The following is a 15,252-nucleotide window of genomic DNA, read 5'->3' on the forward strand; positions in this document are numbered from 1 at the left end:
AACTCACAGTCACATCAGTGTCCATGTGAATTTATCTTCAAAATGTGCACTGTCGCTTTAAGAATGTAGGCTCCGCCCCGTGCAGCCAGTAGTCAGTCACATCAGCACCGTGGACAGGGGAGGGAGGGGGCCTCAGCGATGGTGTAGCGGCGCCAGGCTCACCAAGCCCGGCTGGAATATCTCATCTTCGGCGTTTTATACTCCTGCCTGAGTACCGTGTGGCCGGTGCAGCTGGCCTAGTTCAAGAACCGGAATGCGGGAGCCTTACTTTTGATACTGAGGTCGGTTATGGGTTATAAACCAAGCGCAGCGGCTTAGCGTTTCCACAGGCTTGTTCTCATCTGTAAGTACCGATCGTTATATAGGCTGCATATGTATACGGACATACTGTATGTAGCATATGTATTATTTTATAGTCGCTACTTGTCAAGTTGGCATGTATCATTTTGTCACATGAAAGATCTTTCTCAATAATCAACTGTATCAATGTACTTGTGCTTTCTTTAAACCTTTTGTTTTTCACTGGGATTTAAATGGAAAATTGAGCATGAGGCATCGTCAGCTGCTCTGACTTATTTCTACAACACGATGACTATAAAAAAAAAATAAAAAAAATAAACAACAACACTTGGAAAGGTGGTTGTGTTTATGCATTATTTGTGAGGAGTTGGAACAGGGAGAGTTTTGTAATCAGGAGAGATTTGTGGCATAGAAACGCAAACGCTGAGCTGGCAAGAGCAAGATTGATCAAGTTTTGGATGTTGTGAAATCAGTTCTGTGACTCACTCAGAATCTTATGCATATGATTATAAATTACTTATGCCATATGTATGTATAGTACCAAATAAGTTTGATGCAGTGTTAAATCGTTTACATATGGAGAGTTATATGAAAAATAATAATGTTCTGATGAACTGAGGGGGCAAATCATAACTTGGGTATTATTTCTGCATTTTTTGTTTGGATTAGACCAGAAGTTTTGTGATGCCAAGGACCTCCAAATATGATAATTGCACCTTTCCTTAAATATAAAATCAGCTTTGTATTTCATGTAAACAGGCCCATGTACACTGTCTGAGAAACATAATTAGCATCATATTACAAAACATCTTGTGTTCAAAATCAACTAATTGGCTTTAGTATTGGAATTCTTCTAAAACCAAAGTAAATGAATAATACTTTTTTTATTAAGTTGAACTTTCCACTATTAGACTAATGTTATATGTTTAAACTTGGGGATAAGTATTTTCAATAAAATTTTATTTTGAATTTAATTACATTTATTTGAACTGAATTGTTTTTCACTGTAAAATAGTTCCAAAGCAGATTTACAGAAATTATTACAGTAATATTAATTTACAGCTCCCTAGCTTACACTTGCAGCCCCCTGGGGTTTCCCGGACCCCAGTTTGAAAACCACTGGTTTAGATAATGACCATTCTTACTTTGACGGTCTGTCTCAGCAGATGAACCATTTACATTGGAGATGGTCAGTTGTCTGAGAGAGAGACTGAATTACCAGCGGGGCTCTCTGATTTAGATATGAGCACATATTCGTTTGACGTTTATCCTCTCAGGCTGGAGCCTGGCAGACTTTCTCTCTGAATTTCCATTTGGTAACCACTATTTCTACTTCAGCATTCATCTTCTGTGGGTTTGGCAGCAGTGTTAAACTTGAAGGCTGTTAAAGGGGCTAATGGATTAAATGCATCTCTGCAGTGCCAAAAGAGCTGCAGGTACTTGCATTAAAAGCTAAGGTGTAGAACTGAGGATAATAGTTGGGGTTAGGTGGGGTGAAGAAGCCAAATGCATCCACTTACTCGTAAGTGCTCTTCCTGTTTTCAGCACTCTGTTGGGCTCAGCTGGTTAGTGATGGGAATTCTGAAATCATTATTGAGAATCTGTTTTTTTCTAAAAAAAATTTCAGTTAACCAGTCCAGGATTTATTTATTTTATTTTATTATTATTTTTTTACATCATGAAGTTGTCATCACATGGTCCCTATCATCGTGACATTGCATTAATGGTCAATTAAAGATATACATGGTGGATTAACTTTAGGTTTTATATTGAGTTTAAGTGATTTTAAACCTTTATATTATTAGGCTTTACTGTATACGAAACAATAATAAATTCAAAAAGCTTCTATAAAAGCTGTTTATTGAAGACCAACTCTTTCATTATCATTGCAACATTTCTGTTATAAGACTAAAGTGACATACTTTCTGCCCCAATCAGTAAAATTCTTAAAAACTGTCTGACTACTCATTATCAGCTTGTCTATTATTTTGAAAAAGATTGTTGTTGACTAAAAATCCTTTCAATCTTATATGTGAACCAATCATTCAGAATGGTTTTGTCAACCATGTCGACTGATTCAGAAGAAAGATTTGTTAATTAATTAATTACAGCTACACCTTAGCTGTCCTAAAAGATATGTATTTAGATTTTTGTATATGGCAAAGGCTTATGACTGTTATCTCTTCTTTCAGATTCTGAGAACCTGGTCAATGGGAACCACTCATCAAGAGCACCAAAATCTAACTCGGTCTCCAACGAGAGCGTGCGCCCTGATCAAAGTGCCATCGTCAGTTCCATTGAGAAGGACCTTCAGGACATTATGGACTCATTAGTCATGGATGACCCTCAGCCCTCTTCCTCTGAGTCAAAGAAGCCCTCTGGTCAGCCCATATCTCAGTCTCCCTTGTCCCCCATGTTAAATGGTGGGGGGCGCTTCCTTCTCTCACCCCCAACAAGCCCTGGTGCTATGTCCGTGGGCTCCAGTTATGAGAATACCTCTCCTCCTTTCTCTCCTCTCTCATCCCCATCTGCTGCCAGCAGTGGCAGCTATGCCAGTCCATCTCCAAGTGGTTGTCAGAACCAGCTTCACATGCTTCCTCCTGTGCCAGTGAGGTCTTCTAGTTACAATTACACTAGCCAGCCACCCATACCTCAGCCACGGACCATACTGCCAAGCTATTCCTGTGGCAACAGTGGGCCAAAGGTGCCTGAGAGTCCCAGACTACAGCGAAAGGCTCTTTTAGAAGCACCGCCGAGCCCAAAGCCAAGTCGTAGGGGGTTGAACCAAGACAGCTTGGTGGCTAAAACCCCAGACAGCCCCATACAGACTCACATTCTGCCCTCAGTCTCAATCTTTACTGCTCCGACTGATCACCCATCTGTCAGTCGGGTTCCAGTTCCAGGTAGTCCCAAACTGACCCCCAAATTCTCCACCGCATCCCCATCCTCTTCGCCCTCTAGTCCTAGAACCAAAACTGCCATTGTTCTCCAGGATCGGCCCTCAAGTCCTTTCCGAGAGCAGCCTCAGTCAGATCGCTCCATGACCTCTAGCCCATCTAACCAACTCTCCCCACCCTCGCGATCTTTCCAGCCCCCTTTGGACCCCATTGTCCACATCATTCAGGGTGGACCTCCACACCCACATCCTCGCACATTGCAGCCTCCAGAAAGTCCGCGGCTGGCCCGCAGGAACCTTGAAGGGAGCAGCATGAGGGAGCTTCCTCCTCTTAGCCCCTCTATAGCTCGCAGGGGGGTTCCTGTGCTCCCTGGAGCTCTACCGGGAACCCTGCGGACTCCAGAGAGTCCATCCCCAAGAATGGTGCCAGAGAGTCCCAGACTCAGGAGGAAAGCAGGGTCTCCTACAGAGGAGCCATTTAGCCCTCGTGGGGTGCGTGCTCGTAGTCCTTCACCCACCTCTGGACTGATGGGGGAAGGCAGTGGACAGAAGGCCAGTTTTGGGAACTCGCTGTCCTCTGCATTCAGCCTGGGTTCTCTGCCTGGTTCATCGCCACGATCAAGTCCTAGGAGCCACAGAAAGATGTCAGCAGGCCACAAGGACCTTCGGATGCCTCACCCTGGCATGAGGGAGCGCAAAAATAGCATCACAGAGATCAGCGACAATGAGGATGACCTTCTGGAGTACCACCGGCGCCAAAGAGAAGAGCGACTCAGAGAGCAAGAAATGGAGAGGCTGGTGAGTGAGGTGCAGTGGCACCCTTAAAAATACATGCATTTATATAACAAAATATTAAACCAAGTATTTACCAGAAAGCTGACTTCATGTATCCACTAAAAACCACATCAAGACCAAAGTAAAGTGCAGTTAGCTCTGAGGAAATATCTAAAATCATTTGTATGCAATGCCCACTTGAAAGCCACATCCTAGTATAAAGAATCCTTCTAAGAAGTACTCCCTGTCTCTGTTTGTACATGTCATGTAGAGTGCTGCCTCTGCATGTCTTCCGATGATATGTAAATTGCAAGTTTCTACAGTTAATATTTTCCAGGAAAGCTCCTCAGTGTACACCAATGGCTACATCTAATCTTAACAAACCGAGCAAGCATTAGCAATTGTGCTTTTGGTGAGAATGCAGGGCATTTGGAGAAAATGCAACTGCACGTCTCAGGCAGAACTGACACACTGACTAATCCACTGTCGTGCTGAGGAAGAGGGCTCCGAATTTACCATGGCAACCCCATTGTTTGTTGTCTCTTTTACTGAGAGGTGGGAGGGAACAGTAGACATCTTGGTCCAGTTTGCAGCCCAGAATGAAGCCACTGAGACAAAGGCCCCTGTGAAGTTTTATATGTGTTTGTGTCTGAAACAGCTCTTGTCCGCTTTCCTTGTAATTACCCATTGTGGTTGTTTATTGCTCCCAGAAAAGGAGGTAATCTAATTGAGCGTACAAAGTTATGCTCCAACACTCCCAACAGAGAGTATCTGTAGTATGCTATTTGCTTAGCATGCACAGTTCTAGTATGCTCCTAGTGTGCTTTATTTGGCTCTTTGCTGATGAAATGTGCTGGAAAAAATGCTGAAAGAATGAGCTACAATAAATGAGCTCAACATGCCAATGACCTCATCCTCACAAATGTGCTGATCTCCAAGTACAAAATTAGACAAACAAGAAATGACCTTTGATTCAGACCTTGTTCTGAAATATTTGCAAAATTTCAAGTGTAAATAGCTAATAATGTTTGCTCTGTGAAGAAAGATCAGATCTTCTTTTGAATTTTCTGACTGTCAGCCATTACATCACTCGCCTTTTTTGTGAACTGGTATTTTTGACAGGGTCTGGTGGCTTATGTGGTCCATTAACAGACAGCACTCATCTGTTCACTCATTTCTGCAGTTCCATACATCATTCGTCAAGCAAGTCTGAATTTCGATTACAACAGTGTGATGCATCTGTTCATTTGACTGCCCCTTGGCTCCTGCTGAGAAGGAGCGGGACACTGCCTAGCAAGACAAGCTGAAATGTGCTCCAGGGAGTGCAGGTTTAGATTTTTTTGCCAGCTGACTGTCATACAGAGGAGAGGTCAGGCAAAACTTCACGTAACATTGCACGGTATAGAACGCAATGATTAACTGTTTTTATTACGTGGTCACTATTGCTTTGTCTGTTATTACAGATCATTTGATATGAGTGTTTATGCGTTTTTAACCTAAAACACAGCAGTGGACCGAAAATAGCTATTCTAAATTATGTTTTTTATGTACAAATCTTGATAACGTTATAAGTGGTCCTCAGAGAAACAGTACAAAATAATAAAAACCTCTTTGAGGACGAATCATGTTACTGCAGTTTGTTGCATAAATTCCTTAAACGATATTTACATGAGTTCTGTTATAAATGTCTACATATTCCACTTTGTTCTTGATGCACTATAGTTTACACATAGTCAGATGTGACTAAAAAAAAGGGTCTAAATTATTTAGAACGTAATCAGAAATCACCACTCAGCAAACTGTAAAAATAAAAAAATATGAAAGTGTATTTCTTCATTTTATGTACAGTTGAGTGAGTGTGAGCCAGTCCAGTCTGCAGTGCATAATTAATCATCCCTAAACTGCCACAAGGCTCCAGAGGCACACATGGTTACCTTAGATACAGCCTTGTTGGCACACACACACTTGGCATAAGGCGTCAGTCACTAGAAAAACCATTCTGTCAGTCAGCTCGAGTGCCACACTGATGCCAGCCCTGCTATAGATGACCTCGTTTTTTGTTTTTTTGACTGAGAGCTCCCACGATGACATCACATTTCCATTACTCCATTAAAACTGACATTTGCTACACAGTAAAAGCAGACGTGTCATTGAGGAAGTACTCTGTTTTAGTAAGACTTTTAAAAGGGGAAATATCATGAAATTTTATAATTCGTTATATCATGAAGAATATTTACGATTCTTCTTCATGCAATGAACCTTCTGACATCATTTATCATTCTAAATAATAATGATAATGATAATAAAAGTTATTATAGCCCATTTAAATGAACTGGAATGCTTCTAGGTTGCAGGGAGTCAGTCAAATTAATGGAAACCTGTTCTACTATGAAGATGTAACCATGCGCACGTTGTTGGGAGGGCAGATATCTGCACAGGGGACACAAGAGGTCTGCATGACAAGCATCTGACCCACTGCTCTTGTGGATTAGCACACTAAATATATCCACTTTCACTGGCAACATTATGCAGAAACATAACTATGTGTGTTTGTAACAGATAGAGAGGGAGGAAGAGACAAGAGGTATCTAATGTAATTCATTTTGACCAAGTGCAATTAGAATCATTCTGATGAAGATAAAAGCAGTATCCTGTGACACAGCAAGATGCATATGAGCTCCCTCTGGAGCATTTTGTTGCTGGTTTAATGTGTTTGCTTCCTGTTTTCTTGCAGATCAGTGTAAAATGAGTTATCTGCTCTGGGACGGGTTGATACTGATTCTCCTCACAACAACAGACAGAGAGAGAGAGAGAGAGAGAGAGTATTTGAGAAAAAGAGACATTTAACTGACTTTCTGTGGTGATGATTATCTGGGTCAGTGCAGACTTTAGTTATTCTGACCCGGCTCTTGTAATCAAGACAGTGAAGAACAACACTGAGTACTCTTAGCAACACCTCATCTTGTTATATAAAGCAATATTCAAGGTTTCTCAGAAAGATCTGTTTGACATTTGCACAGGTGACTCCGAAATCCTGAAAGATAGAGACATAGAGACTGGCATTTGATGACTACATGACAGTCACTTGTGGTGCTTGATTTCCATTATTTAGATAGACTTGTGGTTTTATTAGTTGTGCAAGTATATCATTGTTGCTATTGTTCATACTTAACATAAGAGATTTCAACGAACACTAACGTATTAAACTTAATTACACAGATCATCTCACATTTCCAACCTTAAAGGAATAGTTCACCCCAAAATGAAAATTTTCATCTTTATACATTTTTTTTCTTATGTTGAACACAAACAGTGAGAAGAACCAAACAGTTGTTGGTCCCCATTGACTTCCATAGGAAGAGTCAATAGGAATCATCAGTTGTTTGATTACCAGCGCTCTTCAAAATATCTTCTTTTATGGTCAGCATAAGAAAGAAGCTCATAAAGATTTTAAAAAGACAACAAATGATGACAATTTAAATTTTGGGGTTAACTATTCCTTTAATTTGTACATTTAAGGAGATTGAAGGAAAGTGAACAGGCAATTTTGTTTCTTCTCATTTTTGTCATTTGTAATGCATTTTAATGTTATTTAGTTAGTATTCAGGGGGCATGCATTTCTTGTGTGTTTTCCTTATGGTGTTTTGTCCTTGTGAGTATGACATGGTATACAAGTATTGCCAATGTTGGATAGGGGATATTTTTACAGTGTAGCAAAGAAATATAAATGTGTGAGATAAAATTCAAATTCTTCTTCTGCCCTTGAGCAGAGACCCCTTCTCCCTGGTGTTTTTGAGAAGAGCTGGCAATGAAACTATTACTGTTCCAAAGTGTGCCAAGGGATTCACAGAAGTGACGCTTGGTTCTGTCCTCTGCTGCATCTCGATGATCTAAACGTAGCCATGAAATGACACAATGATCCAAACCGATAAACCAGAAGAGGCCAAAGGCCACTCTATGTCCTCACCTTTTTACTACAATTGTACAGATAACAGCCAAGGTCTAATATAAGCCACTATTTATGTCTTGTTCTTTTGCCAGGTATCTGAAGGCCTGTAGAAAGGGTGCTGTTTTCTGTCTTTGGATGCGGAGGATAATGCATCCATGTGAATTATATGCTACTGTTCTATGCAACACTCATGTATGAGTTCCCTCTTTTAGCTTTCGCAACTAGACCTTTATGTGTGCTTTCAGACACAGGGACAAGTACATAATAACAGAATTGTTAATCTTTTGGGTGTTTTTCTTGAGGACGAAAATTTGAATTTCAAGTCAAGTCAAGGACTTCTGTGTAAAATTCCCCAAGCCCTTTTTTTGGATCTTTATTTCGAGGGTCAAGCAAGTTTCTCATACTTCACAGCTGTGTGTGTCTAGACATTTCTTTTTCTATTCCAAAAATGTAAGCTGTTTTTCCTCAAAGTCCATGTGAAACTAGAGGTTCCCATCAAGTCCAACGTGATCAGATGCATCTCGTTTGTGATGATGTGCTGCTTTTCAAAGACATTATGAAAGCAGTTGTTTTTGTTTGAAATATAACATATATCAGCAACAGAAGTGTCATCCCAGGATGTTTACTGGAGGGCTTAATGCTAGAGAGCTTGGTTAAGTCTGTAGTCAAAGTGTGTAGTTCAGGTCAAAGTGTGTGTGTGAATGTGTTTTTATAGTTAATATAATTTTTTTTATATAATTTTATATTTAAATATGTCTATATTAATTTTATTTAATTGCAAATATATGTAAATAGACATGTGACAGTGCTGAGAGTGCACATTTGAATATTTCTTGGTTGTTTGCTTTGGATGCTCAGAACAGAAGCAGTTGAAGACTGTCTGGTTAAAGGTATTCAAACAATCCGGGCACGTCACAGCATTGAGATTGGCCCAGTGACCCCGGCACACATTTAGAGACAAAAAACGGTCAGGAGGAGCAGGAGAGAGCCTCTTACATGGCAGGGGGCTTGAGAGGCGATGAAAAAGGATTTGAGGAGCTGTGTGTGTGTCATTACAGACAGAGGGAAGACAGTGGAATGTAAGAGCTGAGATCAGGAGGCAAAGCCCGTGTCTCCTGAGCTCTGATTGGTCCATGTGTGGTTGGAATGCATAAAAAATAAGAGAGCGGAAATGAAAGAGCTGGAATGTTTATCTAAATGCCATCTATCAGTTATTTGGACTTCTAGTGTCACTAATGACTGTCTATGTTCAATACCTGAGACATTTTCACTGTGGAGACGCTTTCATATAACAGTTGACACAGATTTGCTTTTTTAGTGTGTGTGTGATGGTATGAATCTGGCACTTTTAAATTCCTAACCAGGCCACTTAAAGGGCAGTAATTTTCATTTTTCTTCATCTTTTTCTTCTTCAGTGTAACAGAACTGAAAAGTTTCCTATTTATTTCCTATTTATGTTCTTTTTTTTTTATTAATTATATCTATTATATGAAATATTTCTTTAACGTACATATATTATTATTATTATTACTATTATTGTTATTGTTGTTAGACATTTATTGGATCTACATTATTGATCACTGGTTTTGAACAATGACAGAAAATAAAACTAAAAGTTACTAGACAATAGAGAGTTATGGTAATTAATGATAATTCAGAGGTTTATAATGGAACTTCTGAGTTTTTATAATGAATATATATATATATGTATATGTATATGTATATGTATATGTATATGTATATGTATATGTATATGTATATATATATATATGTATGTATGTATGTATGTATATATATATATGTATATGTATATGTATATGTATATGTATATATATATATATATATGTATGTATGTGTATATATATATATATATATATATATATATATATATATATATATATATATATATATATATATTAAAGTGAATTTTATATGAATTTATGAAATTATACTACTGAAATTTGAACCTCATGCCAGATTAGGAAGGTTGTGATGTTGTTTGACTAGATTTGACTATAAAAACGCAGAATGGGCCACTTTGCAGAGCAGTGTGAGTGTAACATTTGCCGTTTTCCTGAAATGGACACACCTGAATGAGACATGAAACTCCTAGCAAAGTGGGGAGCTTTGTAAACAGAGAGCTACGTCTGTTCATTGCTGTCATCTGGAAAGTATGAAGTGCTTAACGGCTATCCCACATACTGGTTCAGTGGAAACCCTGTATATTTTTCCATCTGGGTTTCAGCATGTAGCATTTGACTGAATGGTAATTTTCACGTCAACAGTATTCCTCCAGTTTCTGCGGGAACATCTGACCAGCGCCCACGCAAACGGTGTTGTTGTTTAGTAAGCACTTACCCCTGAGTGGGTTACAATGAATAGTATTTAAACTCGGATCTGGGCCTCCCCTCTCGCATGTTTCAAAGCCTTGATAGAAAAAACAAGACATCCATTTCAATAAGCCTTTGAGAACATTGAATCATATCATCATTAACAGCAGCCACCAGCAGAGAAATGAGCCAGATGTGATCGATTTATGTACCATTATGTTTCAGAAAATGGAGTGTATGTGTATGTATGAGTGTGAGAGAGAGAGAGTTGGAGGAGGAGGGACTAGGGGCTTTATTTGTTCATCTCAGCGTGTGTGTGAGTTCTGGAGAGCTACTCAATGAGGAAACATCTGAGAGAACCACAGGACTCTGACTAGTGTGCTACTTTTAACACGTCACAGTGAGGGTGAGTGTGTGGTTTTCAATACATGCTTTTATTTGAGTTAGTTGTACTGTGCATATAAAAGTATATAGAACTAGTGCTTAATTACTAATATTGTACTTTTACATGTATTAGACTGATGCATTCTGTCATATATTGCTCATATACGTATTTAATATGTTGTTCCATGACTTGAGTGTTAACGTATTCCTTCATGTGTTGTATTAGGGCTGCTTTTACAGCACAGTGAAGCAACCTATTGCTTTAGAAGTGTTCAGGTAGCACTGGCTTTGATTGGAAACACTCATCAAGCCTGGCTGTAAACTCCAGGATCAGAGGCTCAAAAGGCCTGGATTGAAGCAGATCAAATGATTAGACTCCCTCCTACAGTTCCCTCAGCCTCTGTGTGCTTCAGAGCGCTTTTAAAACTCAGGGTGTGCCACCCTGATCTTAAACAATTTCCTTTCCCTGAGGGGACCTACTAATGAGGGAAGCCTTTAAACTCATAAATGAGTGTTATGCACATCAGGGTCTGTTGTATAGTCCTGGTCTAAATGTATATTTTAGAACTGAGAAAATCTGTGTTTGAGGTCTTGACGGTCTTTGACCAAAAAATCTCTAAAATGGAAGATGTTGCCCTTGGCTTTTTAGCGGAGATAATGAGCTGTTATAGTATACAGCAATTATTGGTGCAAATTGTAGTTGGAGAGAAAGTTTCTGTGATATCACCTCTTCAGTATTAGAAGTGTCTGTGGGTTGTTACAGGGCCTGAGGAATGAAACCACGGGGGCTTTTCATAATTCGGATGTGTAATTTTCTCGACGAGACATGTCTGTCAGGTGAAGACATGTTGTTGTTGTTCTGATAAGTGATTGAACATTCTCCTGTGCTGTGGGGTTTTAAGTGATTTATGTCAACGGATCCGTTTTAATGGTCTCTCTGAGCCACCAATTTAAATTCAAGCCATAATCATTTTAGTTTGGTTTCACTTTGGATGAAAGATTCTGTTAGTTTTTGATATAGAAGCATCTCTCTGTCTGAGGTAATTTGCTAGTTTGATGGGAAAAGGGCCATGGGAACAGTCTAAACTGATTCCCCTCGGCCATGTTCCCCGTCTGAGTATGATCCTGGAGATTCAGGAGGCTGATGATTACAGGTTGAGCTAATTAAGGGTTTGGAGAATACTCATCACAGTCCTCCACAAATCACACTGAGCTCATCAAGTCTCTAGAGCACATCAAAGAGAGCACACACAATCTGCTGGAGTAGCAGCGTGCATCTTTTTGTTTATCCTCCTTTTCTGGTGTTGATTTAAACATGTGTAATTATTTTATGTCCTACAGCAAGGTTTATTCTAGTCGGGGTTTGTGACAGAGCAGCTCTCAAAAAATAGAGAATTTATTTATTTGAAAAATGTAATATTACATGCATACTACCATTAAAAAGTCTATTTAAAAAAAAAAAGTAGTTTATACTTCAGTAAAAAAAAAAACTGTAATGTTGCGAAATATTGCTAGAATTAAAAAAAATATATTTTTCATTAAGATATGTTTTAAAATGTCTTTTTTTTCCCCCTTTGATGGCAAAGCTGAACTTTCAGCATCATTACTCCAGTCTTCAGTGTCACATGATCCTTCAGAAATCATTTTAATATGTGGTGCTCAAGAAATGCTTCTCATAATTATAAAAGCAGTTGTGCTGCTTAATATTTTCAGGAGTCTTTGATGAATAGAACGTTCAAAAAACAACATGTATTTGAAATAGAAATATTTTTGACATTATAAATCTCTTTGATGTCCTATTTGATCAATTTAATGCATCCTCGCTGAATAATGAATACATTTCTTTCTTTCAAAAAATAGTACCATATCAAGTTAAAACAATAAAGACAACAAGGGTTAATGGGCACCATATGTACTATAACACATGGTGACCATTATAGCTATATGCAAAATTCCAAAGTGCTCATTCGTTTCCAAGTAATAATTCTAAATGTCTAGCTGCATAATTTAACATTTAAATCAATACATTTTATTATATATTGTATTCATATGACCCAAACAGAATTGATAAATGCATTGTAACCTCAAAAGAAAATTTTACATCCAATCTGAGAAGCATATCTAGATACTGTGTTAACATGACGTATATTCTTTCCATTTGTGTACCATACAGACTGTGTTACTCAGCGGTAAGTCGGTGCCTCAGTCTGGTGCAAATGCCATGAAATGGCCAAAGGTCACACTGAGAATGTGTCTGTGAGGTGGCCCCGACTGGCTTGAGAGGGCAGCTGTTAGCACATTCAGACCCCCCAGGCTGACAGTACATGAGTTCTTTGTAGTTGTGTAGTTGTTTCGGTGTATGCCTTAAGAGAGGGCCTGTTTTGACAAGTGCTGGGAGTTTGTATGTGCTTAAAGTAGGGCCGCATCCTCTCGCTTGAGGACAGTGTCCTGATAAGAGTCTCTCCAGACAGTGCCACTTCTGTTTATTTCCTCTCCTCTCTCTTCAGATTGGCACCAGTAGGATGCTGAGTGCCAGAGGCTGGCGCAAAGGAAATTAGATAACATGAGGACAATTTTTGCCATCTAATAGCTCATCTCTGTTGTGTTTTTAGGAACGTCAGCGGCTGGAAACAATCTTGAACCTCTGTGCCGAGTACAACAAGGGCGACGGGCCCGCGGGAGATCTGGGCAGGATGGGCGTCTCTGGGCTTGGCTCAAGGGACGGGCTTAACGTCAGACGTCCTTCCTTGGACAGTATGAGCAGTGCTTCCCTAAGGGTGGCGCAGAGACATCGTGAAAGCCAAGAGGAGAACCTGAAGGAGGACAGTAGTAGCACTGAGAGTGCGCAGCAGGACAGACGGACCCCAGCAGATCTGTTAAATGGACAAAATGGACAGGTCGGACACCCTTTCCTTCTTTAAATGGGAACAATTGATATATGTTTTCACCATTTTCAATCATTGATAATAATAAGAAATTGTATTCAGGCAGAGGACTCTCTGGGATCGGGCAGCATTGGCCGTCTGGAACTGGGATACCTGGAGGAGGAGCGCGTTCGGGTGCTGGCAAAGGTAGATGAGCTCAAAGCTCGAATCACAGAACTGGAGCAGCAACTTCAGGAGTCCAAACAGGAGGTGAGCCGCTCTCATAAACATTTTTATAGAGTGAAATACACTGAAGGATATACAGGAAGTCCTTTGCTAATTATAGTGGATAAGAGTCGGAAGCAGAGGGAAGTGATGCATAGTGGAACAGAGAATGTCAGATGGAGCTCTCGGGTGTGTTTATGTGGCCTGTGTGAGAATTGCTCTGTCTGACGTGTTGATCTGGACAGGCGGAGATGGAAAGAGCTCTGCTGCAGGGAGAGAGACAGGCCGAGCTGGAGCAAATTGAGGCCGAGACAGAGATTATCAACCAGCTGCAGCACAAACTCAGCGAACTGGAGAGCACCATCCAGAGAGAGAAAGACAAGGTAGGATGCACACACCACATGAAAGCTCACAGAATGGAATTTTCCATATTCAGAACACATTAATGCATTCATTTCTCATGTGGAAGAAAAAAATGTTTCCATAAAGGTGTGGTCATATTTAGCATCGCTTGATGAATTTTCATTGTCGAAAACCATCATCTCGAATTTCACAGATTTTGCAACTGGTTGAGTTGGTAGTGCTTGGTTTAAAAGTGACTTTATTAGCCAGGTTTTCATTACATATTTGCTCAAAACTTTAGGTGTATTTTTGAAATGTCTATAAAAATCCTATTGCAAATTGATGGCGTTTCCATTAACCGATGTTATGCTGCTAAAACGTTTTTTTTTCTCTCGTGATAAGTCATTGTAACGGATGTTGGTAGATTTATGTATATTGCAGCCACTGCACTAGCCATTGATTTTAATCAAAGTAGACGTATGCGTGTATCTTAAGTGAAGCAGTGCTGAGAGTTGCTTCTGGGATGCTTCTGAAGCGTGCCCCAGCGCAGCTGATGTAAACACAAGCATTGGTGGCAATGTCGCAACCGTAATGCACTACAGACGTATGCATCTGAGTTTTCATTAGGCATATTTTCAATTTGGAGGATAAAGAGAAACACAGCTATTGCAAGCTGTTCTTCAGTCATTAAATTTTGCTGAAATGTGACTGCACCTTAATTGTTAAGTGATTCAAATCCCCAACCGACTGTTTTGTGTTTTATATTGTTGAGCCTCTCTGGACTGAACAGCCTTTTCTGGTCTCTGACATTTCTTAAAGGCATGCCATTCTTTCGGATGGCCACTCAAGGCCCATTCTGGTCTCGATTGCCATCCCCAGGTAAAAACAAAACAAAAGAAAGAGTGAAAGTGCTCATTTAAACTAGCCAAAGCACTTCCCATTACATCTGGTCATTCTACATTGCTCAATAGAGGATCTGAAGACAATAGTCACATTTAAATGCAGTTCACTAGTTTTGTTTTTGGGCAGAAAGCCAAAGTTCTGTCTAGTAATCAAGCATTCATTCACAAGAGGTGTTGTCTTTTTACTCTCCTTTTGTGGTGGTTCTCATCAGGTCCTCTACAAAGCTTGGCAACACTAACAAGCCTTCATTAACCTCTAATCTCCACTGCTTTTTTCCCCGCACTC

The 15,252-nt window shown here is 39.8% G+C and overlaps 1 protein-coding gene across 18 annotated transcripts in view; it reads left to right on the forward strand.

Moving 5' to 3' along the window:
• The window catches only part of phldb1b (pleckstrin homology-like domain, family B, member 1b), a 71,138-nt gene that overhangs the window by 29,246 nt on the left and 26,640 nt on the right, over nucleotides 1-15,252 (forward strand). For 13 of the 18 annotated variants that reach the window (XM_026282544.1, XM_026282545.1, XM_026282552.1 and 10 more), the window contains 5 exons: nucleotides 2,493-3,994; nucleotides 13,246-13,530; nucleotides 13,621-13,767; nucleotides 13,968-14,105; nucleotides 14,884-14,943. In XM_026282544.1, the coding sequence (XP_026138329.1) occupies nucleotides 2,493-3,994; nucleotides 13,246-13,530; nucleotides 13,621-13,767; nucleotides 13,968-14,105; nucleotides 14,884-14,943 (2,132 nt within the window). The remainder of the gene's footprint in view (nucleotides 1-2,492; nucleotides 3,995-13,245; nucleotides 13,531-13,620; nucleotides 13,768-13,967; nucleotides 14,106-14,883; nucleotides 14,944-15,252) is intronic. The other 5 variants (XM_026282557.1, XM_026282548.1, XM_026282562.1 and 2 more) reach the window with 1 other exon arrangement.

This window comes from Carassius auratus, chromosome 15, assembly GCF_003368295.1.
Source record: "Carassius auratus strain Wakin chromosome 15, ASM336829v1, whole genome shotgun sequence".
NCBI classification, from domain to species: domain Eukaryota; kingdom Metazoa; phylum Chordata; class Actinopteri; order Cypriniformes; family Cyprinidae; genus Carassius; species Carassius auratus.